At 54.0% G+C, this 25,821-nt stretch overlaps 1 protein-coding gene across 3 annotated transcripts in view; it reads left to right on the forward strand.

Moving 5' to 3' along the window:
• The first annotated feature begins 14,014 nt into the window (after positions 1-14,014).
• The window catches only part of OTOF (otoferlin), a 110,929-nt gene continuing 99,122 nt past the window's right edge, over positions 14,015-25,821 (forward strand). For 2 of the 3 annotated variants that reach the window (XM_086624714.1, XM_086624722.1), the window contains exons 1-2: positions 14,177-14,255; positions 20,466-20,524. In XM_086624714.1, the coding sequence (XP_086480840.1) occupies positions 14,177-14,255; positions 20,466-20,524 (138 nt within the window). Of the gene's footprint in view, positions 14,256-20,465; positions 20,525-25,821 lie in introns of all 3 variants that reach the window. The other variant, XM_086624725.1, reaches the window with a different exon arrangement.

Genomic DNA, 25,821 nt, shown 5'->3' on the forward strand with positions numbered 1-25,821 from the left:
GATGCCACGTGGACCTCCAATTGCTCTGATGCCCTTCCCTAAACCCTCTCCTGCTTCAGCATCTCCTGGAGGCAGAATGGCCATGCCACAGACAGGCAGCAGAGAAGACAACAGCCCGTTGGGTCCTGATACTCTGCTCTCCACTTTTTTCATAGAATCATAGAATAGTTTGGGTTGGAAGAGACCTTCAAGATCATCTAGTTCCAAACCCCTGCCATGGACAGGGACACTCCTTATTTTTCCCATTGTTCCTTTCCCAGCTGGGAAACCAGGTTTGCACCAAGGGCAGGGTAGATGCCATCACTTAGGCTCTGTACTGGAAAAAGCTGTCTCGGATCTCTCTCTCCTGGGAGGTGACCCTCTTCTCAAAGGGGAAGGTCTGGTAGGTCCACAGGTTCACCAGTGATGCTCACAGCAGATGCCGAGGAGAGGGTTCACACTGAGGGGTGGGCTGAGGAGGAGCAGAGCTCCAAGCATGGTTCCAGAGGTGCAGGCAGGATTCAGCCCACATCATAGCGGTGTGCTCCAAGGGCACTGGGGCATCCACAGCCTTGGCTCTGTTGACCCCAGCAGAGCTGCAGAAGCAGGCGAGCTCGCAGTGTTGTCCGCCCACGGAGACTTGTTCAATCTCATCCAGGTTGGATGAGGCTTTGAGCAACCTACTGTAGTGGAAGGTGTCCCTGCCCATGGCAGGGGGTTTGGAACTGGATGATGTTGAAGGTCGCTTCCAACCCAAACAATTCTAGGATTCTGTGGTTCTATAATTTTATCTGTGCCATGGCAAAGTGGTGCTCTCTTGTTTGCAAGCCCCCCACGATCTCCAGACCACAAATATCAATACAGAAGCAGCTCTGCGTATCAGTGTTACCTGGATGGGTTCAGTCACACGTCTACACAAGGAAGGATCCTGGGGATGGGGAAGTGTTTGAAGGGACAGAGGGTAGGTAGAGATTACTTTCAAGGCCACCATTGCTTGAGCCCCTTTGAGGACACATTGCCTGACCCTCCAGGAGCTGGTGAAAGTCAAGACGTTTCTGTGGGGATGGGTCAGGGAGCAGCGAGGTCCTCAGCGACAAGGAGCAGGGGTGCGTAACAGCAAGCCAGGGTCAGGATCAGGTCTGGAGACGGTGATCGGGGTCCGACACAGCCCAAGGGACACCCAGCAGTGAGGCAGGTCTGAGATCAAGCCCAGATCCAGGACCAGGCTGAAGTGGAGGAGGTCTGAGACTGGGCACAGAGCCGGTTGTGGCACAGCTGCAAAGGTGGGAGCTGGTGGAAAATCTGCACCTTAAAAAACAGATCCCAAAGGAAGGGAGGCACTGGCCATCCCCTCTAGCTTTGCTCACAACAGCTCTTATCAGCGCAGGGGCTGACCTTGACCTCTGCCAGCTAAACTCCTGGAAGAGGGGGATGATCTCACAGTCCCGACAACATCTGTTTTACTCCATTCACTCCCATCTGCCCTCCTTGTCCCAGACATTTCTCCCCCTTGCCATAAGACCTGGCCTGGGTGAAGGACAGCCTCCCCTACTCCTCCTCATTTCTGATGGGCAGCAGAGGGTTGATAAGAGGGCGTCAGCCAGCCTAGATAGCCACCAGGACAAAACACTTCGTGCCCATCAATTAACCTCTCATTTAAGCAGCTTTTCTGAGCTCCACACACAAAACGTTGCAGGTTCACGGGCTTCTAGGGCTGGCCATCGCTCACAGCATCCCTGTGACTTCCTGTCTTACAGCAAAGAGGGTCCAGTCACCTCCTGGGCTCTGCAAGCAGGAGGGTCGTTCATGGGGCAGAGGTAGCATCCAGCCCCCCTGGTTGGTGTCTGCAGTGCCGTGTCTGGTCGGAGCCTTCCTTGTGCAAGGAAGACATGGAGATACTGCAGCAAGGGCCACCAAAATGGGCTGTAGCACATGATGTGAACCCCCTTCTGCAGTACTGCGTCCAGCTCTGGGGCCCTCAATATAAGGAGGGCATGGAGAAGTTGGAGTGGGTCCAGAGGAGGCCACAAAGATGATGCAAGAACTGCAGCACCTCTGCTATGGAGACAGGCTGAGAGAGTTGGGGCTGTTCAGCCTGGAGAAGAGAAGACTCCAGGGAGACCTTCCAGCAGCCTTCCAGTATCTAAAGGGGCTACAAGAAAGCTGGAGAGGGGTTTTGGACAAGGGTGTGTAGTGACAGGACAAGGGGCAATGGCTTTAAACTGAAAGAGAGATTTCAATTAGATGTAAGGCAGAAATTCTTCCCTCTGAGGGTGGTGAGGCACTGGCACAGGTTTCCCAGAGAGGTGGTAGATACCCCATCCCTGGAAACATTAAAGGTCGGGTCGGACAGGGCTCTGAGCAACATGATCTGGTTGAAGATGTTCCTGCCCATGGCAGGGGGGTTGGCCGAGATGGCCTTTAATGGTCCCTTCCCACCCAAACCATCCTGTGATTCAATGATTCTACATGCAAGGAGTGGCAGAGAGCTGAGTTGTTCAACCTCAAGATGAGAAGGCAAAGGGGAATCTTATTGTCTACAGCTCTGTAAGGGCAGGAGGCAGAGAAGAGAGAATCTAGAGGATGCACAGATGTCGGAGGCTCGAGGATGCACCCTGAATATTAAGGTGCGTGGTGACAGGAGCAGAGATGGGCACAAGTTACAACGAAGGCAGATCCAGCCAAACAGAAGGCAAAATACACGAAGATGTTTTATGTGAAGCCGCCCGAAGATGGCCGGAGGGGATTTTTTGCCGGATTTTGCTGTCGTTGAGCCACAGGAACACAGCACTAGAGGGCACTCACGTATTTCTGCTGGCGGCTGGCTTGGCCTCAGCTCCCACTCCTGGCTGCCAGCGCTGTAGGTGCATTTTCAGCTCATTATATGTATTTTTTATACATATGTAAATATATATATTATTTCAGCCCATAATATATATTTATTTTTATATATATATATATTTCAGCCCAGTATAATCATCCCAGGAGGCCAGCGTTGCACTCAGAGCTCAAGGCAAGAGGGAATTTTGGATGCCAGCTGTAACCCAAGTTGGTTGAGAGTGATACGCTCCTCTGATTCCTCTGGTCCTCAGAGGGTTGAGCAGGGTGCTGGGGGCTGTCAGTGCCGTGGGTGTCCATCCAGAAGGCTGGTGGGACAAGGTGTTGGGCTGTGCCACAAAACATGCCAACCAATCATGCACAGCCCACGGCTGTGAAGTTAGATGGTCTCAATTGCTTTTGCATGTGCAAAGTCTCTTTGGGGGAGTTTAGTCTCGCTGCTTCCTGAATTTGGGCTGTGATCTGCACCACTCCATATCCTTTCCACGGGTGGTGAGGCACTGGAACAGGTTGCCCAGAGAAGCTGTGGCTGCCCCATCCCTGGAAGTATTCAAGGCCAGGTTGGATGAGGCTTGAAGCAACCTGGTGTAGTGGAAGGTGTCTCTGCCCATGGCAGGGGGGTTGGAACTAGACGAAGGCAGCAGAGGAGGGGACATCTATCTCCAGCAAGACCCTGTGGCCACCCTGGTCCCCTCCACAGTCCCCGTGTCCTCATCTGGTAGAAAACCTGCTCAGCTCCTGGGACCGGCTGCCATCCAGGCTGAAGTGGGTGTGTGGTGGGGTGCACGGCCACAGCTTGGCACACTATCACGGTCTGGGAACCTTGGGGGTATCTCATGGTGATGTTCCCATGGGTGTTTCTAAAGGAAAACGCTGCATTTGGGATGTGTCTTCAACGCCTATGTGGGAAATGTGGTCACCAGGGCCATGCTGGGGCTTTTGGGGAGTGGGGAGCTCTGCTCTCCTCCCCGGCTCCGCAAAACGCCTGTGGGAGGCAGAACCCACCTCTCTGGTCTTAAACAACCCCACTTTGGCCAAGAAACACATCTGATGGACAGCGTCGCACCTGAGGATAAACCGCTGTTCAGGGGACTCTGGTGATGGAGGGAACAGTGCCTTCATGACCTTCATGGCCCAGGACATGTTTGGTTTTCATTTTCCTTTTCAAGTATCCTTCTTTGTGTTTTACAGGTGCCCCAGGCAGGGAGCAGGGTTCAGCACACCCCCAGCAGTGCTGAGACTGGCCGTGCACCCAAGGAATGGGAAAGGGGAGCAGCTGGTCCCTCCTCTGGCAGAAAAAACAGGAGGGAGAAGGAATGAGACCCCTTTGTCCCAAGCCTGCAGAACACCAGCATCCAAGAAAGGTCAGCGTGCATTTTGGCCAGCTGTTCTCCAGTGGTCTCACCTCCCGCAGCCCAGAGGGCTTCAGGCTGAGGACGTGGGACCAAACTCAACTCATTCCTACCAGGCAGCTCAGGGCTGGATGTGGAGATGCTGCCAGAGCATCTTGAGGCACCAATCCTCTGCTGGGATGGAATCAGGGGCCCTGTGATGCCATCTTCCATAAAGCAACCAGGAGCTTCTCTGAATCAGGGAATAGCACCACGGATGTCCCATTTCCAAAACATGGGGCAGGGCTGGGGCCAGGAATTCATCAGGACACAGCTCTGGCTGGCCCTGAGAGCAGGGGAGGGCAGCACAGGCTCGTTTCTATGGTTTCATCTGCCCCACAAAGCCATTTTTTGGAAGTTCCCTGAGCTCTTCGCCTGCTCAGAGCTGAAAATCCAGTTATCGCTGATAATGAGTGGTTAAAAAAAAAATAACCTGCCTTTGCCCCTTTTGCCACCCTGGCAAGCTCCTAGGACTCCCCATGTGTTCCCAGAGCATGGAAATACATTGTTATTCTCCCTTCAGCTTCTCTCCATGGCCGTGAGCCCTCGGCTTTCCTGCTGAGCCCGACGTGTTGAGCCACTGCCGCATTTCACAGGAGGAGATGGAAAATGCTTCCTTTTGCCAAGCAGACTCGCCTGAGGCACGTCGGAGTTAATTTTGCTGCCTAGAACCTGAAACCAGCATTTCAGCTGGTGCGGGAGACCTCGGCTCTGAGCGCTGAGCTGCATCACTCTGCAAAAGCCAGGAGAGGAAAAGGAACGTCTAAGGGAAAAAGAAGGATATTTAGCCCTTTCCCCTCGCTGCCAGGGCAGAGAAACCAGAGCTGCTGGAGGAAGGAGGCCATTGAAGGTGAAAATCGATGACAAACTACTTAGAGCATCCCCTGGTCGATGAGACCCTGGGGCTGGCTGAGTCCTCTGCCTTGTGCCCCTCCCCAGGGATGCTGCAGTGGTTGTTTTTCAAGTCCATGCGGATGAAACCACCATCCTGCTGCCTGTCACCACCCAAGACTGAGCTTGGTGGCCCCAGCAGCCCCCTGTGCTGAGCCCAGCCCTGCTGCAGGGCCAGCACTAATGCCCAGCAGAGAGCCCAGGTACCAGCACAGGTTCAGCTGTCTGCCGGGAAGCAAGATCTCAATCACCATTCTGGGACAGACACAGCACAAAACCCCTGGTTTTCCCATGGAAGTCCACTACATGTGAGATATTTCTGCCTGGCCCTGCCCAATTCCCATGGCGTAGATTGAAACAGGTATGATGATTTGCACACTGTAAACTTTGCTCGTATTTGAGCAAGACTCAGTGCCAGGGTTCAGCTCGTTTAATGACCCAGATGATTTTTCACAAGAGAATCTCATTAATCCGGACCTCCCTGTTAAATGGATTCCACTTGCCATGGCCACTGGGGCAATAAGGACATCAGGCTACGGGTGGCCAGACCCAGCACAGTGACAATGGGCTATGATTCATTTCACTTAATGCTCAGCACATTTAAATATCCTCTGCCTTTGGCCGAAGACACTTTCACCAACATATGTGATGAGGGAGCCGTGCTGGCCCATTCCCTCTGCTCAGCTCTGGTTTAACAGCCAAATAACAAGGATTTCTGTTGTCTGAGCCTCTGGAGACACAAAGAGGACGATGTGCAGCTGGTGACATGGCCCTGTGTCATGGTTTAGGCCGATCTGGCAACTAAACTCCACACAACTGCTCTCTCACTCCTTCTCCAGTGAAATGGAGAGGAGAAATATATAATTTCTGACTGAGGGTCGAGACAAGAACAGAGAGGGAGCACCCACCAACCATGGTCCCGGGCAAAACAGACTTGGCTTTCTTAAAACAAAACAATTTATTAACAGTTGCTTAAAAAGGACAAAGGGAAACAAAACCGGTTACTTGAGAGGATAGAGAGAAAACAAGGCCAGATCTTAAGAACAACACCTCCCCACCCCCTTTCTTTTTCTTCCCGGCTCTACCTCCTCCCCAGTAGTGCAGGGGGACAGGGAATGGGGGAATGCAGGTCAGTTCATTCATGTTGTTACTGCTGCTCCTTTCTTAAAGGAGGAGGAGTCCTTACACCATTTTCCCTTGCTCCAGTGGCTCCCCTACTCACAAGGAAAAAATCCACAAACTTCTCCAGCGTGATTCCTGCCCACAGGACACAATCCTTCCCCATTGGATTGCTCCAGTGTGGGCTTTACCACAGTCTAGGATTCTTAGGGAGTTGTGGCCACTCACTTCGGCGTGGGTCGTCCCACGGACTCTAGATGCCTCTCTACCTTGTCGTGCATCCCATGCTCCATTATTAACAGTTACTCGTCATGCATCCCATGCTCCTCGACCTCTCTCAGGCTCAGGCATCTCTTCCCTGATGGGACTCCTCCACGGGCTGCAAGCGGGTCCCTGCTCCACCGAGTCCATTCCTGGCTGTAGGGGGCCGCCTGCCATCTCGCCACTGGTTGCAAGGGAAACTCAGCTCCGGCACACCTCCTTCCCCTCCATCTTCACTGACCTGGTGTCTCTGTGGCCGCTTCTCTCAGATCTTAGTCCTCTCTGGGTGAACTTGGCCCGGTGGGCACCCCGGGAGCGGGGCGCTCCCCAGGTTCCCTAGGCGGCTCCGCCGCCGCTGTCCTGAGTGGGTGGCACTGGGGCAGCGCCCTCCTCCCCTCTCCTCGCTCCTGGGCAAATCACACCTTTCCGGTTCCTTTGTCCCAACTTAAATAGGGCAATTTGCAGAGGCGCCAAACCCCGAGGGGGATGGAAGTTCGATCTGGTGGCCAGCTCCTGCCACCAGAACCCCCCCCACATCAAATCATCACACCCTGCAGTGCTCTTCACCTCTGTTGGTGTCAACGGGCAGCAAATCCAAAGCAAAGTAGTAAATAAAGATGTTTGCTATGTAAGAACTCTACTGCTAATCATCCTCCATGGTGCTGGGAATATTTGTCTGAATAATAGAATCACAGAATGGTTTGGGTTGGAAGGGACCTTCAAGACCACCTAGTTCCAACCCCCCTGCCACTACTAATTCCAACCTTTCACTGCACCAGGCTGCTCAAAGCCTCATCCAACCTGGCCTTGAATACCTCCAGGGATGGGGCAGACACAGCTTCTCTGGGAAACCTGTGCCAGTGCCTCACCACTCTCAGAGGGAAGAATTTCTTCCTTAGATCTCGTTGAAATCTCACCTCTTTCAGTTCCAAGCCATTGCCCCTTGTCCTGTCACTACACACCCTTGTCCAAAGCCCCTCTCCAGCTTTCTTGTAGCCCCTTTAGGTACTGGAAGGCTGCTGCAAGGTCTCTCCGGAGTCTTCTCTTCTCCAGGCTGAACAACCCCAACTCTGTCTCCAGAGCAGAGGTGCTCCAGCCCTTGCATCATCTTCGTGGCCTCCTCTGGACCCACTCCAACAGCTCCATGTCCTTCTGATGTTGGGGACCCAGAGCTGAACACAGCACTGCAGGGGGGTCTCCCGAGAGCAGAGCAGAGGGGCAGAATCCCCTCCCTCGACCTGCTGCCCATGATGCTTTGGATGCAGCCCAGGGTACATCAAAAGAAGTGTCAACAGCTACAAGTGTCACAAAAGCAGGGTGTGGTTTAAGGGCATGAGCATCACTGCAGCCCCAGGCAGGCAGAGCAGAGCCCAGCACCGTCCATCAGGCCCCGCAGCATTGGATGTTGGGGTGTTTCTCTCTGCAGCGTGGCTGCAGTTTGCCATTTGCCGGAGCAGTCGGGAGGAGAGGAGAGGCAAAGACGATACAGCAGTAAATCAGTTTTGAGGTTAAAGTAGTGAGATGCATAATTGGAGCAAGCTGTCAGCCAGAGCGCTGGGTGGCTGGAAATGATGGTCTCAGGAGAGAAAAAATTTTTTTATATATATATATATAATATTTATTTATTATATTTATTTTTATATATATTATTAAAAAAATAAATAAATATATGTATCTCCTACAAATATAGCTCTGCCTGCAAGCGAAAAATGGACTCCAGCAGCTCGGAGAGCAGCAGCGAGAGGGATGGGTGCCAGACACACACGTAACGCTACCAGCGAGGAGCTCTTGGGTGCGGATGCACCTTCTGGGTGCTCGGGACATGCAGCCTTGGCACCCGGACTGGCTTTACACCCGGGGAAAGCTGGCAGGGACAGGCACTGCCCAGCCAGGGCAAGGGCTGCCTTGGGCAAGGGCGTCTCCTGGCAGTTTGGACCAGACCTGGCTGCCGCACGAATCTTTGCTCATGGGAAACAAAAGGAGACATGAAAGAAAAGGTGAAAAGGGGGGAGGAGAAAATATGGGGTGATGGGAAGGGGCTGGGGAAGTCGCCTCACCTGAGAGGGCAGGGGGAGGATGAGCCAAAACTCATCACAGGTTACCTAGTTGAGAGATATTTTGGGTCTATCAGGGAGGGGAAAAGCTCCTGAAGTCATAGAATCATACAATGGTTTGGGTGGGAAGGGACCTTCAAGATCATTCATTTCTAAACCCCCTGCCATGGGCAGGGACACCTTCCACTACACCAGGCTGCTCAAAGTGTCATCCAACCTGGCCTTGAATACTTCCAGGGATGGGGCAGCCACAACTTCTGTGGGAAACCTGTGCCAGTGCCTCACCACTCTCAGAGGGAAGAATTTCTTCCTTAGATCTCATTGAAATCTCCCCTCTTTCAGTTCAAAGCCATTGCATCGTGTCCTGTCACTACACACCCTTATTCAAAGCCCCTCTCCAGCTTTCTTGTAGCCCCTTTAGGTACTGGAAAGCTGCTGGAAGGTCTCCTAAAAGATAGGGGACTATATGGTTAAAACGATGCAAAAGACCAAATGGATTTACCAAAAGTCAGCCCTCCTGGGCTGACAGGATTTCTTGCTTTGAAAACTACTGATTTTCCGTCCAGGAAAGGAGTCTGGACTTTCTCCAGCTGGGGTTAGTGCAGCTGGGGTGGGGGAGATGGGCAGCTGGTGCAGCTGGAGGAGAGGGGATCTCATGGGAGGCTTGAAGGGGGTGAAGAAGCTCCTAAGGGAGAGGAGATGGGTTGTGGTGGAGAGAGAGGGGCCAGGCTGGAGGCAGCTCCAGGAGGAAAGTTCTTGGGAAACCAAAGGTGGGACCTTCTGTATTCAACATTTTCACTAGGATGGCAAACCTGCTGAGGACCTTCAGTCTTTTACCGGAGCTTGCTTTTGGGAGGAGCATTGTGCCAGGGTGCTTGGAGCTGCTGTCTCAGAGCTACCAAAGGTTTGGCGTCTCCAATGTCTTCTTTATCTGCCTGGAAATGATGCTTTTGTGTAGGCTGCCAGGGAACCCTAGTCCAGCTGAGTCCTCTGCAGATCTGAGGACCATCAAAAATCCTGGGACTCTCCACGCATGCACAAACCAGCTCAGCTCTGCAAAGGAACCCCAGGCAGAAGTTTCAGTTTTCTCTGAAAATGAGTGAGGGTCTTGTCATCACTCCAGGAAACGGCTTCAAGTTGTGCCAGAGGAGATTTAGATTCCATATGAGGAAAAATGTCTTCACCAAAAGGATTGTCAAGCCTTGGAACAGACTGCCCAGGGAAGTGGTGGAGTCACCACCCCTGCAGGTATCTAAAAGACGTGTGTGTAGATGTGGTGCTTAGGGACATGGTTTAGTGGGGACTTGGCCATGTTGAGTTAACGGTTGGACTTGATGATCTTAAGGATCTTTTCCAACCTCAACAATTGTAGGACAGAAGGACTTGCTGCCACGAAGGGTGCAGAGCTCACACCTATTCCCTGCACAGCCGCACCAGGGTAGGACACTCAGTCCAGAAGATCTCACGAGGACACCTTGCAAGCACTGATTTACACAGGAAAGTTTACTCGTTTGCCTCGGGTTTAGCATTCTCCCTGTCTTAGCAAGCCCTCTTCCTTGCCCACACTTCTGCTTCTGTTCAGAAATTGTCTCCACAGCATTTCCCCCCATGTTTCCAGAGCCTGATACACACACGCGGAGCCGCCCACCGCAGCGCTCCAAATTATAGATGATGCTACGAGGCAGCTTCATCCCTCACTTGTGACAGCTGCACTCCTGAAACTCTTTAAAATGAAAGAGACTTGACTGCAGGGGGGACGACAGCAGACGGAGGGAGACTTGCAGTTGGCACAGTCAAGGTCGGGAAGAGCCGGGATCGGAAAGACAGAGCCTGTGAGCAGAGTGATGAAAGATGAAGGGGGTGAGGGTTGGTTCCAGCCCTTTTCTGCTCATTCCTTGGCCCTGATTGCAGCAGTTGTGAGTAAGTCCCTTGGACGCCAAGTCCCCCCCAGGCTGATGCTGATGGAAAAGCTGGTTCAGTCCCTGCTCCTGTTCTGCAGGATTTGGGACTTCAGCTGGCAACGGGAGAGAGGAACCACATAGCCACCGGTGACCCAGCATGGGAATCTGCAGACTGTGTCCAAAGCCGGCTGCCCCCAAAAGCTCATTGTCCCCAAATCTCATTGTCCCCAAAGCACACCGTCCTCAATGCCAGCAGGACACCAGGACCCGCCTCGGGGCTTGATTCGCCCCTTCGATGGGCTCTGCCCCCCGCTGCCAGCACCCTCCAGGCAGGGAGGAGAGCGGAGCAGGCGACGGGGTGATCTGCTGGGACACCCAACAGCTCCACCTCCAGCAAAGCACCATAGCCCTGCCCGCATCAGGCAGGAGGAACACCCCACGTATTGCTGATTTCATTAAAACACCACAATTTTTTCCAATGAGGGTGGTGGTGAGGCACTGGAACAGGTTGCCCAGAGGATTTGTGGCTGCCTCATCCCTGGAAGTGTTCAAGGTCAGGTTGGATGAGGCTTTGAGCAACCTGGTATAGTGGAAGGTGTCTCTGTCCATGGCAGGGGGGTTGGAACTAGATGATCTTGAAGGTCCTTTCCAACCCAAACCATTCCATGATTCTATGATTCTACCCATAAATTGGATAATGAAGATGAGCAGGAGCAGCACGGGAACCCAAGTCAACAAAACACAAGGATTGTCAAAGTGGGGTGCATTAAAAATGCTCTCTCTGGCTCTCAAGAGCCAGAAGAGACCTGCCGGTGATTAACAGAGCAAGATGAGAAAATGACCTCTACAAACATTAACTTCAGTTTTTCACTGTGTCTCTGCAATTTCCACATCGCTGCATGTGAATAAAATCACACACCCACCTCTGAATCACTGATGATTGCTCCTATTTACTACGGCTTTACACCACAGGAAAGGGGGAAAGGACCGTTTGCTGTGGCAGGATCAGGCTTTAACCAGTCCCTCTGTGCACGCCTCCCACAGCACCAGTATCGCTTTAAAATAAATCCGACCGCACATTCCAGAGCGACCGTCTTATGATGATGCCACAGAGCGTTAAGTCCAAAATTAATGAAATTTTTTCTCTTAACTCCTTCTCTCTATTTTTCTCCCAGCTCTTCTCCTCCTACACTTGGAAAAATCACATCAGCCTCCCCTTTTTGTCAAACCACTAAAATCCTGTCTATTAATTACAGAAAGTTGTGTTTTTCTTTTCCTATTTTTTTTTCTGTTGCCTGAGAGCCAGACCAAGGCGTCGCACCCGGGGGCTGATGTCGGCCCCTTTCATCCATGGGAATCTCTGGGAGATGCTCCAAGGGATGTTTAAGTGCTAACGGGGGGTGTTAATATGTATTGTAAGTGTGCATGTATGTATACAGAGCTGTACATTTTCCTGTGTTACATTTCTCTTCTTGTGCCATCCAGGCTGCCGCGGGAAATCCCCAGGAGCCCAATAACCCAAGCAGACCCAGGCTGTGGTACCAGGGCCTGAAGAAGACTGTTCTCCTTCTAGGTAACATAACTGCAATAAATGTGCCAAATAAAGAAAGAGGATAAATCACAAGGGGTGCAAGTGGAGATCCACAAAGATGATCTGAGGGCTGGAGCACCTCTGCTATGGAGACAGGCTGAGAGAGTTGGGGCTGTTCAGCCTGGAGAAGAGAAGGCTCTGGGGAGACCTTCCAGTACCTAAAAGGGCTACAAGAAAGCTGGAGAGGGGCTTTGGACAAGAGTGTGTAGTGACAGGACACAAGGCAATGGCTTGGAACTGAAAGAGAGGAGATTTCGATGAAATCTAAGGCAGAAACTCTTCACAATGAGGGTGGCGAGGCACTGGCACAGGTTGCCCAGAGAAGTTGTGGCTGCCCCATCCCTGGAATTGTTCAAGGCCAGGTTGGATGAGGCTTTGAGCAGCCTGGTGTCGTGGAATGTGTCCCTGCCCATGGCAGGGGGGCTGGAACTAGATGATCTTGAAGGTCCCTTCCAACCCAAACCATTCTATGATTCTGTGATTCTATAGAGGGGTCAGATAAAAGCAGCGTTCAGGTCAAATACTGTAAATATTGAGCATTTGAAACATCCAGTGCTTGCGGTACGGACTAAAGCTGATGTCCTGATGGCCGGGACAGAGCCAGCTTTGGATTGCTCAGGTGCATTAGGGGAGTACTGGGAGCAGAGCTCTGCATGGGACTGCAGTCAAAGCCGCTGCTCAGCATCTCTGCGGGGATCTGAGGACCACACTGTGCTCGGAGCTGCCTGAGGGTCTCCAGCAGCGGGACATTTTCAGACTTCGAGATCCCTTCCAACCCAAACTGTTCTATGATTCTATGATCTTCCACCATCCAGAAGGGCGTTGAGCTATGAGCAGGTTGGGTTGTAGCCTTTCCCTGAGCCATCAGCACCAGTCGGCACCCAGCATGCTGCTGCCTTCACCATCACCTCCTCCCGCTGTGCTGCAGCACCCTCCCCTCTGGGCCGTGCTGCCAGGAGCTAATTACGAACCTAATGAGAGATGGCACACACCGTTAATCCCCTCAAGTTTCTTCCCTCTCATGCACTTACGAATGAGCATAATGATCTTTTCCGCTGGCAGGACGACAGCAACCCAGAGCTGACAGTGGTAGATGGAAACACATGTCTTACTTCCAGTGCTTTACTATCCATTTGTGAAGGTTCCACCCGCACTCCTCTCTCTCCAATGATGCTGAAGCTCTCCTGGGTTCATGCTTCACCACAGATGGATTTTTCTTGGAAACGCCCAAGTAGGAAAAGCAGATGTGCGAGGCTGGAAGAACCTTGTGTCTACGCTCTTCCTCTTCCCAAATCCAGGCGTTAGTCGCCTTCCTTGAAATAAAGGACAAGACCTCAAGAAACATGTTCATGCGCAACCCTACAGGCAAGACCCACTGCAACTGAGCCCACAAGTCCAGATTGTAAAGATATTATTTATGTGGCTATATATTACGGACAGTGGGATCGAGTGCACCCTCAGCAAGTTTGCTGAGAACACCAAGCTGTGTGGTGTGGTTGACGCGCTGGAGGGAAGGGATGCCATCCAGAGGGACCTTGACAGGCTGGAGAGGTGGGCCTGTGCGAACCTCATGAAGTTCAACAAGGCCAAGTGCAAGGTCCTGCACCCTCCTCATAGTCCTGGGAGGTGGGGGGTGAGCTCAGATTTTCCTGGACATCCCCCACCTCCTCTCTCCCATGATACATTGCGGGAGGGGGGAGGGGGGGTGTAAGCACTCTTGTCCCAGAGGCTCCAGCTTGCAGATGCTGCGCACCCAACCGTGCTGGGGGATCCCTGCCTCAGTTTCCCCGCTCACAACTGGAGGGAGACCTCCCTGCAGCCTGGACGTGTATCCCCCGAAACATCCGCCGTCCCCGGGGAGGGGAGGGGACAGCAGGGGAGGGGAGGGGTGAGGAGGGGAGGGGACAGGAGGGGAGGGCGGGCGGTTTCGCTGCTAAATAATTCAGCATTGAGAGGGGCACCGCTCCGCGGCTTCGCGTACCGCGCACAGCACCGCGCTTCGCAGCGCTGCTACGAGCGCGGCACCGCGCACCGCACCGCGCACCGCACCGCACCGCACCGCGCATCGCACCGCGGCCAGCCGGTACCGCACCGCGCACCGCACCGCGTTCCGCACCGCGTTCCGCAGCCCTCCGCGCCGCTCCGCGCCCCATGGCTCTGCTGCTGCAGCTCCGCACCGTCTCCGGCCTCCGCGGCAAAGCCGACCGCATCGCCAAAGCGGCTTTCCGAGGTAGGGGGGAGGGAGTGGTCTGGGGGGTGGGGGGAGTGTCCTCTGCCACCGCTGACCCTTGCCTCAGTTTCCCCACCGCGGCCGCGGTGCGAGCCTGCCAGCTCTAAGGGCTGCCCACCCCTCCCCGGCTGGGGCATAACCTCCGCCCCCCACCCCCGACTAGAGCCGCTCTCCTGGGCCCCCCTGCACCCGGCCTGGCACACTGCAGCCCCCACCTTCCCCCCACCATGGGAAGCCCCTGGGGAGGGGGATTTGCCCAGGGGAATGTCCCGGGGGGGCAAATCCCCCCAGACGGGGGGAGCGGGGCTCCTGCCAAAGGGCCCGGGGCTCAGTGGCGGAGCTGTGCCACCCCCCAAGATGTACTGGAGGGGCCGGGAGCAGAACTTGCCGTGTGCCAGCACCTGGCGCATCCCTGGGCTTCGGCCAAGGGTGCTGCAGCTTTGGCCCTTCCCTTGGGATCCATCCACACCACCTCTGGAGCTTTCCAAGGGAAGATCCAATGGGAGTACAAACTCCTCGGGGGTGCATAACCTCAGCAAATCTGCCAAACTGGACCCATTCTACAGTCGTGGGCTTTGCGCGGGACCCCCCCAGGCAGGCGGTGCAGTGGGATGGGAGTTGGGAATAGCCACCCCTTCTCTCTGGGAATGCGTCGCCGGAGAGCAGGGAGTGGGTTTGGTCATCACCTGGGAGTCAGGCCAGCGCTGCCTGGAGCGGCCTTCGCTTAATGACCGTAGAGTCGTTAAGAAGGTCCAGTTCCTCCCATCTTTCCCTGTCCCTCCCAGCATCGGTGCAGGGGCTGTTAAATCCCATCTCTGGGGACAGGTCGGATCCCTGGCTGACAGCGAAGGTTGGTCCCAGCCCTGAGCCATCCTTGGTGCAACTCCACCACCTCCCCAGGCAGTGGGGAGCAGGGATCCAGGGGGGTCTGCAGGAGGGACAAAGGCCACCATGGGTTTTCCCAGTGAGCCCCAAGAAGACCCACGTTTCCAGTCCTGAGCCCAGCACACAGTCCCTGTTGGATGGGCAAGATCTGTCCTCACCTCAAGGTCTTTGTGTAAGAGCCACGGGGAGACCCTGCGGTGCATCCGATGAGCGATGGGAGTGACACCCACCCTGAGATGCAACACTGTGCCCGCTCTGCACCCGTGGCATCCACCCACACCTCCTCCCGCCAGTCCCCTGGTCCGTGTTTCTCCAGGACCCCCCTCCATATTCCCATCCCCATCGTCCTCCTGGGCATGCGCCAGCTCCTCTTTGGTGCAGGGTTGCTATCGCTGTCATGCCGTCCAGGGAGGATGATGCTCTGCTTCCCAGCAGTGTTTCCTTCCCCAGTGCTGAGCCGCGAGGAGCTGGTGCTCCTCATGGTCATTTCTTTCCCAAGGAAGCAATTGGGTTTCATCTTCGAGGATGGTTGGATGGGGGTTTGGGTATTTAGTCTCATATTGTGAATGTGGCAGGTGTCACCCATACCTTCAGTCTGGGATGGGATGCTGCTTCTCTTGCTTGTCCAGCGGCCATGGAGCTTGTGACCGGGACACCCGGTGCTGTGGTCATCTGCAAGCTCAGTCCTAGAGGAGAGGCTGCCAGTGAGCAGCCCCAGCAGGGCTGGATCCTGAGGTTGTGTCTCGCAAAATCCTGTTGCTGAAGGGTGGTGGAGGTGGGTTGAGGAGCAATCCCATGCGTGGGTGGATCGATGGAGGCAGCAGGCAGGTGGGTTAGGATCGACCTGTCCCTCAGACGGGATGGTGGGTGGAGAGGGCTTTGGTCTTGTTCCCTTTTCGTGCTGCTCAATGTGTGGTCAGGAGCAGCAGCTTCAAGCGTCACATTGGTGTTTAGCACATCCGGCTCTGAAGTGTCTCTACATCTTAGCCAAACCCCTTGTCCCAGAAAGGGGAATGAGTGGAGTCAGGTCTGTGTCTGCGCTGCGGACATGGAGTCTGTGACGGATCCCCTGTACCTCTTTGACATGTACCACCATCGGTTTGGGTTGCGGGAGAGCACTGAGCCCCTGGTGCTGGCTGACACCAGATGTGAACCCAGGACTGGACCTGGTGTGGGGGACAGGGACAGGACCTTGTTCTGCACAAGAGGACCAGAACTATTACATCATGAGGGCACCTAAGCAGTACGGTGCTTATGGAAAGGTGGTCTTCCTGATGCACCGTGGATCTCAACCGTTGTTAATAGTAAAGTAGGAGCTCTCAGATGCTCCATAAAGCCTGGTCTTTCCTTGATGAGCTTACAGTGCTTGCGAGGATTGTTCATTGCTTTGGCAGAGCCAGAGTGTTCATTGCTTTGGTGGAGCAAGGGCCAGGTCCTGCAGACACCGGGGCTGGACCCTGACCTGCAGGTAGCTCTGAGGACACGCGGCACTGCACCACGTTGCCTTCTGCCAGAAGGTTTTCCTGCTTCTAGGGTGAACAGGGCACAGCCACGGTGCTGGTGCACCATCCCGGATCTAGGAACAGAGTCTGCTCCCCACCGGGTCCCACGCTGGAGGTGGCCGTGAAGCATTCCAGTGCTTGGGCACTTGGCACATGGATGGGGCAGAGCTCCTCTGGTGTTTCATGTCTGTGTGGCTCAGACAGTGCTTTGCTGTCCCCTTGCCCCATGGGAACTGGGGAATGATGGGCAGCAGGGTCACGGTGTGGTGATTTCAGTGCTGCTGAGAAGCTGCATTACTTGTGTCCCCTCTGACAGGCTCTTGAAACCCTGGCTGTGTTTTTGCTATTTGATTTGAATGGTGCTGCCCTATCCCTGTCCCGATCCCCATCCAGGCTGGACACGGTGCTTCCCCCCAACCAGGGCCCATCCAAACTGCCCCAGGGCTGCTCAGTCTTGGGCTAACCTCTACCCTGGGATGGGATGAGATGGGATGGGATGGGATGGGATGGGATGGGATGGGATGGGATGGGATGAGATGAGAATGGATGGGATGGGAAGGGAAGGGGTGGGATTGGATGGGATGGGAAGGGATGGGATGGGATGCGATGGGATGCAATGGGATGCGATGGGAAGGGATGGGATGCGATGGGATGAGACAAGGCGGGACGGGACGGGACGGGACGAGACGAGACGAGACGAGATGAGACGAGAGGGGGATGGGATGGCATGGAATAGGATAGGATGAGATGGAGCCAGGCACATTAGCCTGGATCCTCAAAGCCAGACCCAGGGGAACATCCCAGTGTGGGTGGCTGGGTTTTGGTGCCACGGTCACCAGAGACAAGAGTCTCCTGCCTTTCTCCAGTGACTCCAGAGGGAGCTTTAGACACCCTTAGCGTGGAGCGAGGTGACCTCCACCAGCCTGGCATCCCTTGGTGCTCCTCAGAGCAGCTCACAGGTTGAGCCTTGTGCTGATACTCCTCAGCACCCTAGTTTTCCTGGAGTTACTGAGTGTTGCAGAGGCGGATGCTCTTCACTAGTCAAGCTGCCATCCAGAATGCCTCCCCCTCCTCACCCGCCGCCAGCGCAACCTGGAGGTTCAGGCCGAATTCCCGAGTGGGTGTTCGCTCATTCAGCCAAAAGCATCTATTATTGCACGAAAAGACGTTAAAGGAGGAGTTGGACTCTGGCGTGACAGGCTGCCGTGTGTGTTCCAGCAGGTGGGCAGTGCTCCGGATCGCTGCTCGACTTCAGCTCAGGTGGGAGATGAATAAATCACAACCTCGATAAAAGCGTTCCTGAGACAGGGCTGAGACTGACAGCCATGTGGGATGACTGTGGAATAACGCTGCTCCTCTTCTCCCAGGGATCCCTGTGCTCCCAGTAGCCCCCGGCAGCTGTAGCTGCACTATTTGTGTTTTGCAAATAGGAGAAATTGAGGCACAAAGAGGAGCTCCTGTTTCTGGACCTATGGGTGCAGCTGGGGAGCAGTACCAGGTTATCAAGCTCCTAGGATGGGAGCAGAGGGGAGAGGTAGGCCCTACACCAGCAGGGTGGTCAAAATCCACTCCCAGCCCAGAGCATCAGGGACTTGTCTCCCACTATGGCGTTGGATTTGACTCACCAAACTCCCAGTGGATGCTCATGCCCTGGGAGGTTGGAGTGGGGAGTGTTAACCAACAGTATCTCTTGCCTTTATGACCTTCCCAGTTGATTATAGGAGATCTGGGATTGATTTTGAACTTCAGTGACTTGTAAGGCACCCAGCACTCCACAGCAGCCACCCTGTATGTGCTCCAGGCTGACTGGAAAGGGCTCCAGAGCCTCAAATTCATTGCCATCGCAGCTCTCCACCTCTTTGCTCTGTAGGTGGAACTCAACTATGGGTGAATTTGGGGTTTTCTGCAAATAGAATCATAGAATCACAGAATGGTTTGGGTTGGAAGGGACCTTCAAGACCATCTAGTTCCAACCCCCCTGCCATGGGCAGGGACACATTCCACTACACCAGGTTGCTCAAAGCCTCATCCAACCTGGCCTTGAATACTTCCAGGGATGGGGCAGCCACAGCTTCTCTGGGCAACCTGTGCCAGTGCCTAATCACCCTCATTGGAAAAAATTTCTGCCTTAGATCTCGTCGAAATCTCCCCTCTTTCAGTTTAAAGCCATTGCCCTGTGTCCTGTCACTACCCACTCTTGTCCAAAGCCCCTCTCCAGCTTTCTTGTAGCCCCTTTAGGTACTGGAAGGCTGCTGGAAGGTCTCCCCAGAGCCTTCTCTTCTCCAGGCTGAACAACCCCAACTCTCTCAGCCTGTCTCCATAGCAGAGGTGCTCCAGCCCTCACATCATCTTCATGGCCCTACTCCTAGTGGCTCCATTCCAGCAGAGGACTGGTCCCATTCTCATTCCGGGTCCTCTCTCTTGAGTGAGGAGAGGCTGGGCTGCATCCCACTGCAGCTCCCATCCCATCCCATGGAAAGCAAGGAGGGAAGCAGCACTGGGTCTCCTAGCACTGGGAGGGAGGCAGCCAGGGAGGTTCATGATCTCTTCCAGCCTCACTCAGAGTCACCTGCCGTGAGATAAATACAGTTTTCTACCTTATTCCCAAGAAACTCATGCATCCGTGGGTGCAGTGATTCCTGACAGGGAACTGAGAGGGTGGTTGGGGATGCAGAGTGCACCTCCCGGGCATCTGTTACCCAGGTCGGATGCTGCAGGCAGCAGAAACCCTGAAAAATACCATTTTCTGGCTCTCCTTCTGTAATAGTTAAATCAGAAAGGGATGGAGCGTTCCCTGCCGAGCCCCGTGTCATCCGGATACCTCAATCTTTGGTAAAACAAAGGAAAAGCTGACCCTGCGGCAGTAAGGGGTGCCCTGGCACGCGCTGCTGGGCTCAGACCAGCCTCACGCACCGAGATGCTTTTAATTACCCAGGAGACAGTTTTCCTTTCTGGGAGGGAAAGCCTCAATGTTATTCTGTGATTAAATATTAGCATTTTCATAAGTTTTCCTCCAGCGGCGTTATAAAGTGGATATTAACTGCAAATATTGACTCAGAAGAGGGGTGTGGGTGGGTAAGAGAGAGTGGCTGGAAACACTGGGCCACCGAGGAGCTGGGGCAAATTGGGAAAACCTTGTGATTTCCAGAACTAATGCCCACGCTTGGCTGCTCTCCTTGGGCTTCTCCTCCTCTTCCCATCCAATCGCTGCTCCTGGCTGACCAGGGGTTTTCCAGGCTCCTCTGTCTGCCCAGAGCAGCCTGACCTTCTCATTCTCCTCAAGGCCCTGCTCCAGGGGCAGATCTGGGGCCGGAGGGATGCTGCCGTGGGGGTGGGCATGCGCTTGAACTCAAACCGGGCAGCTCCTCTGCTTGGTGCAGGTGCTGCGGTGGGTTTTTTGGGGCAGTTGGTCCTAAATCTCATGCCTGGGTTTCAAGGATGCTTCCAGGGGCTGTAGACCCACATCCCACTCAAGGATCCTCCCGTGGAAGCAATGTGAAACCACTGCAGAAGCTGCTACCATCCCCAACCAGGGGCTTGCTCCATTCCCTTTGCTCAGCAATAGATGAGAGAATGCTTGAACGCACCAATTAAGCACCGTCCCGAAAAAAACTCTTCTTAATTAGCTCTTCAAGCAGGTTAACGTGGTGTTTAATGGGGGAGCTGAAGCTGGATTTACCCTCTGGTGTGGGCTGCGTCCCCCCCACCCCCCATCCCACCCCCCGCAGACCCCAGCCCTGGGGTCCCGCTGCCACTGGGGCTGTGCAGCCCCACCCACATCTACCCCTTGCCTTGCTGCAACTAACCTGTTTTTCTTCCCCAGGGCTCTCCTTCTACACCCGAGTGCTTGAGAACTGTGAGGATGAGGCCAGGTTTGATGAGGTAAGAGATGATGTGTTTTCCTCCTGATCTGTCTCCCACATCTGATTTGCTTTGCTGTATCTCCCTTTCCGGATGAATATCCTCGTTCCTCAGTTTATGTGTGTTGGCATCTTGGTTGTCTGCTCCAGGGTTTCTTCTGGCAGGTACCAAGTGGGTCACTTGGCTGTGATCTGGCTGGGGCAGAAGTGATGGGGTGTCCCGTGACGTGGGAACAGCACTACAGCATTTCCTCGTGGGGCGATTAATTAAGAAAAAAAAGTAATAATCGTAGAATCACAAAATGGTTTGGGTTGGAAGGGACCTCAAAGATGATCCAGTTCCAACCCCCCTGCCATGGGCAGGGACACCTTCCACTACGCCAAGTTGCTCAAAGCCTCATCCAACCTGGCCTTGAACACTTCCAGGAATGGGGCAGCCACAACTTCTCTGGGCAACCTGTTCCAGTGCCTTTCCACCCTCAGAGGGAAGAATTCATCTTGTTTGCGCTAAAGTTTCTGGAAAAATTGCTCCTCTCCACTGGGCAAATCCCACTGGACTCTTCGGTCTCCTTCTCCTTGCCTCAGGGGGAAAAACTCCTCCTTGTTTCAAATTGTTGGTGCCTCATTTGTTGGTGCTCAGCCTGAACCCCATCATCCAGCCTCCCTCACCCTGTCTGCACCTTTTGTTTCATGCTGGGTGGCAAGCTGGTGACAAGTACAGGTTGAGCAGAGAATGGACTGAGAGCAGCCCTGAGGAGAAGGACTTGGGGGTGTTGGTTGAAGAGAAGCTCAACATGAGCTGGCGATGTGCGCTGGCAGCCCAGAAAGCCAACCGTGTCCTGGGCTGCATCCAAAGCAGCGTGGGCAGCAGGTCAAGGGAGGGGATTCTGCCCCTCTGCTCTGCTCTTGTGAGACCCCCCTGCAGTGCTGCATTCAGCTCTGGGGTCCCCAACAGCAGAAGGACATGGAGCTGTTGGAGCGGGCCCAGAGGAGGCCACGAAGATGATGCGAGAGCTGGAGCACCTCTACTATGGAGACAGGCTGAGAGAGTTGGGGTTGTTCAGCCTGGAGAAGAGAAGGCTCCGGGGAGACCTTCTAGCAGCCTTCCAGTACCTGAAGGGGCTACAAGAAAGCTGGAGAGGGGCTTTGGACAAGGGTGTGTAGTGACAGGACAAGGGATAATGGCTTTTAACTGAAAGAGAGGAGATTCCGATGAGATCTAAGGAAGAAATTCTTCCCTCTGAGGATGGTGAGGCACTGGCACAGGTTTCCCAGAGAAGCTGTGGCTGCCCCATCCCTGGAGATGTTCAAGGCCAGGCTGGATGAGGATTTGGACAACCTGGTGTAGTGGAAGGTGTCCCCGCCTGTGGCAGGGGAGTTGGAACTTGATGATCTTGAAGTTCCCTTCCCACCCAAACCATTCCGTGATTCTATGATCCTCGTTGGGTGCAGATCAGGTGCTGTATCTGCTTTGAGTGCTCAGCTTTGTACTTGACAAGGGGGAGAGAAGGAATTGAAACGCGAGTGCTGCGTGGTTTTAAAACACAGCCTTTTCTTAGGCAGGTTGCCAAGAAAATACTCTGAGCTGATTGAAATAAGGTCACCCACACATGCAGGGAATGGAGGTGCTGCTGAGGAGTCGCATTCAAAATGGAACTATGCTTTTGAAAGGGAACGGATGCTTCCTCTGGCTGCTCGGGTGTTCCTCATCAAAAGATAACCCATCCCCCAGGGGCTGGAGAATACGAGAAGCTATGAGGAATAGTAATGTCTTCAAATTGTTTACCACTTCCTAAAGCTTTTTCCACCTTTAGAAAATAAGATTCCATCCTGGTTCCAGGCAACGGGAAGGTTTTGTGGGGTGATTTTTCCCGTGGTATTTCCAGCTTACGTGGCCAGAAGCACCCTCAGCTCCCCCCTGCCCTCTGCACCCCTGGCACGGGTTAGACCTCACTCCAGGCTTTAGGGGATGAGCTGGATCTCAGACTCCCCTGAACTGCCGAGGAGGACAAGACGAAGAAGAAGGGTGCGGGCAGGCTGGGGTCTGCCCCCGGTAGCTGCAGGGTGGCACAGGATTGGTGAGGCACAGCGAAAAGGTGGCTGGAGATATGTTTCCACCCAGGCTTCTACAACGGCGAGGCAGGGGGGAAAAAGCTGCTGTGTTAACAGGATGCAGATTCTATGGCTGTGCACGCAGCAATTTGTTAGTATAATAACTGATTTGAAGCACAGAAGCATAAATATCAGGTTGGAAGGATCTCAAGGCTCCTCTGGTGCACCCTTTCTTGGCAAAAGCACGCTCTGCACGAGATGGCCCAGTTCTCTGTCTGGCCAAATCTTACAAGTGTCCAATGTTGGGGAATCCACCACTTCCCTGGGAGATTATTTCGATGGCTGATTATTCTCATGGTGAAAACTTCCCTCTTGTGTCCAATTGGAATCTCCTCAGGAGTAACTTGTGCCTGTCACCCCTCATTTCTTCCATGGGATTCCTTGTAGAAGGGAGTCTCCACCTTCTTGGAGCCACCCTTTAAATACTGGAACATGGTGATGAGGTCTCCCCTGAGCCACTTTCTCTCAACGCTGGACAAACCCAGCTCTCTCAGCTCATACAGCAGGCTTCTCAGTCCTTGGATCATCTTCGTGGCCCTTCTCTGGGCCCTCTCCAGCCTGTCCACATCTGTTTTGTATAGCAGGGACCAAAACTGAACACAGTATTCCAGGTGTGGCCTGACAAGTGCTGAGTGGAGTGGGATAATGACTCTGTCTCTGCTGGAGATGCCCTTTTGATGCAACCACCATCCTGAATTTTGAATATTTGGATAACAACCATGGAGATGTGCACTGGTGGAGCTGCCTACATCCCAAAACTCTGTGGTTTCAATGAGGAGATCCTTCCCTGCTGGGGCGGAAGGGCTGGAGGCTCCACTCACTCTCTCAGGCTTGGTGGGATGCCAGATGCCTGCTGTTCCCAGTGCTTGGTGCTTTACAACGATCCTGCAGCATCCCAGCCAAGCCCTGAGCCCCCGAGCCCCAGGCAGTGTGCAGGAGAGGATGGGCACAGGTGCACATCAGGAGGATGAGGGATCAAGAGCTTAAAAGACAGCAGGTACAAGGGAGCCTTGAGCCATAGTTGTACATTAGTGTGCATCACAGAACCATAGAATCATGGAACAGTTTGGGTGGGAAGGGACCTTCAAGATCTTCTAGTTCCAACCCCCCTGCATGGCAGGGGACACCTTCCACTACACCAGGTTGCTCAAAGCCTCATCCAACTGGTGTTGAACACTTCCAGGGATGGGGTAGCCACAGCTCTCTGGGAAACCTGTGCCAGTGCCTCACCATCCTCAGAGGGAATATTTCTTCCTTAGAACTCATTGACATCTCCCCTCTTTCAGTTTAAAGCCATTGCCCCTTGCCCTGTCACTACATGCCCTGTCCAAAGTCCCTCTCCCAGCTTTCTTGTAGCCCCTTTAGGTACTGGAAGGCTGCTAGAAGGTCTCCCCGGAGCCTTATCTTCTCCAGGCTGAACAGTCCCAACTCTCTCAGCCTGTCTCCATAGCAGAGTTGCTCCAGCCCTCACGTCATCTTCATGGCCTCCTCTGGACCCACTCCAACTGCTCCATGTCCTTCTGCTGTTGGGGACCCCAGAGCTGAATGCAAACACTGCAGGGGGGTCTCACAAGAGCAGAGCAGAGGTGCAGAATCCCCTCCCTCGACCTGCTGCCCACGTTGCTTTGGATGCAGCCCAGGATATAGTTGGCTTTCTGCATTTGTGCTTGGAATTGCCCCAACCTACATGCAGGACCTTACACTTGGCCTTGTTGAACTTCATTAGGTTGTCACAGGCCCACCTCTCCAGCCCATCCAGGTCTCTCTGGATGGCATCCCTTCCCTCCAGCATGTCCGCCACACCACACACTTGGTATCATCTGCAATCTTGCTGAGGGTGCATCTAACTGATGAGCCCAGACATGCATAGTGGCTCCAGGAGGCTTTTGATTCCCTAAACGTGTGCTGATGCTGGGTCCTGCCACGGCATCTGACCCCACACTACCCCGCCTGACCCAAAACAGAACAGTGCAATGTGTCCTGATGGCACGTGGTGGGTGACCCAGAGAACATGCCGGCAAGCACACAGTTCTGGGCTCACCTTCCCAGCTCTGCTGAGAATTGAGCCACATCTGCAAGGACAGCCTGAGTGGGCCATACCTCCTGTACGGGGGGAATGGGGAGGCTGCTGCTCGTCCTTCTCTGTGAGTTGCTGAGAGCCCTGTAAGAGCAGTAGTAGCAGTGGAGTAGCCTGCTGTGAGCTAGGGAATGTGCTCTGGAATACTTGGAGTAATTAGCTGATGAGGTCGTTCAGGAAAGCAGATATTTCTTTTTGAGCGTACACACGAGGCAAGTCATTACGGCACCGATGACAAGCCTGGCTGACAAATTTTACCAAATAAAATGTCATTACCACATCACCATCACACTCCAGCTGTCCCCTAGCTGTTCCCCAGCTGTTCGCCAGCTGTTCCCCTGCCTGAGGCTGCCCACAGGGAGCTCTCGAAGGGACCTGATGGGCACACGTTGTCTGGTAAGCCTGCAGAGCGCAAAACGGAGCTGCCTTCTCAGTGAGCCCTGGTGGCTGGAACCATGCTGGGAAGGTGCCAGCTCTCCTGCAGAGAGAATTTTGCCATTAGCTGCCGGGTGAAAGGGACTGCCCTCGGTGCCGGATCACCTCTCTTCCCATCACCATTGAGAGCTGGATGGTAATTTCGGCAGCGGAGCTGTCAGCGGGGTGGGCAGGACGCGGTGAACGAGAGAGATCCGTCGGCTGGAGAAGGTGGGATGCGCCGGGAACAACTGTTTCAGTGCAGAATGTGGTGCAGGAAGCTCCCAGCGCCAGGCTGGGACCTGCGGTGGTGAAAAACCTCAGAAATGAGCCCATTTCCTCCTGCTTTTCCCCTTGAAATGGGGCGAAATGGTGACTTTGTGTCTGGAGGGTGATTTGGATGGGAGCGGGGGATGTCTCATTGCCAGTGCAGGGAAGGCTTTTGAAGCTGAGCTGGTTGATGGCTTTTCTCGGTGAGGATGAGGAGGGTGCTCCCTGCCTCATCGCACAGCTGGGGACAGAGTGGAAAATTCACATTAGGGTTGTGTAAAGCCAAAAAGGTTTTTTGACAGTGCTAAAGAGGACGTCAGCTTCCCTGTCACCACTTAACGTTCATGAGGACCCACTACTTGGGCTGGAATTTGGGCTGCCCCAGTGGTTTCCATGTGTTTGGTTTCACTTGATTTCTCCCGCAATTATTTTTATTCATTGCTTAG

This window comes from Tauraco erythrolophus, chromosome 2 (genome assembly GCF_009769465.1).
Source record: "Tauraco erythrolophus isolate bTauEry1 chromosome 2, bTauEry1.pri, whole genome shotgun sequence".
Taxonomy (NCBI): domain Eukaryota; kingdom Metazoa; phylum Chordata; class Aves; order Musophagiformes; family Musophagidae; genus Tauraco; species Tauraco erythrolophus.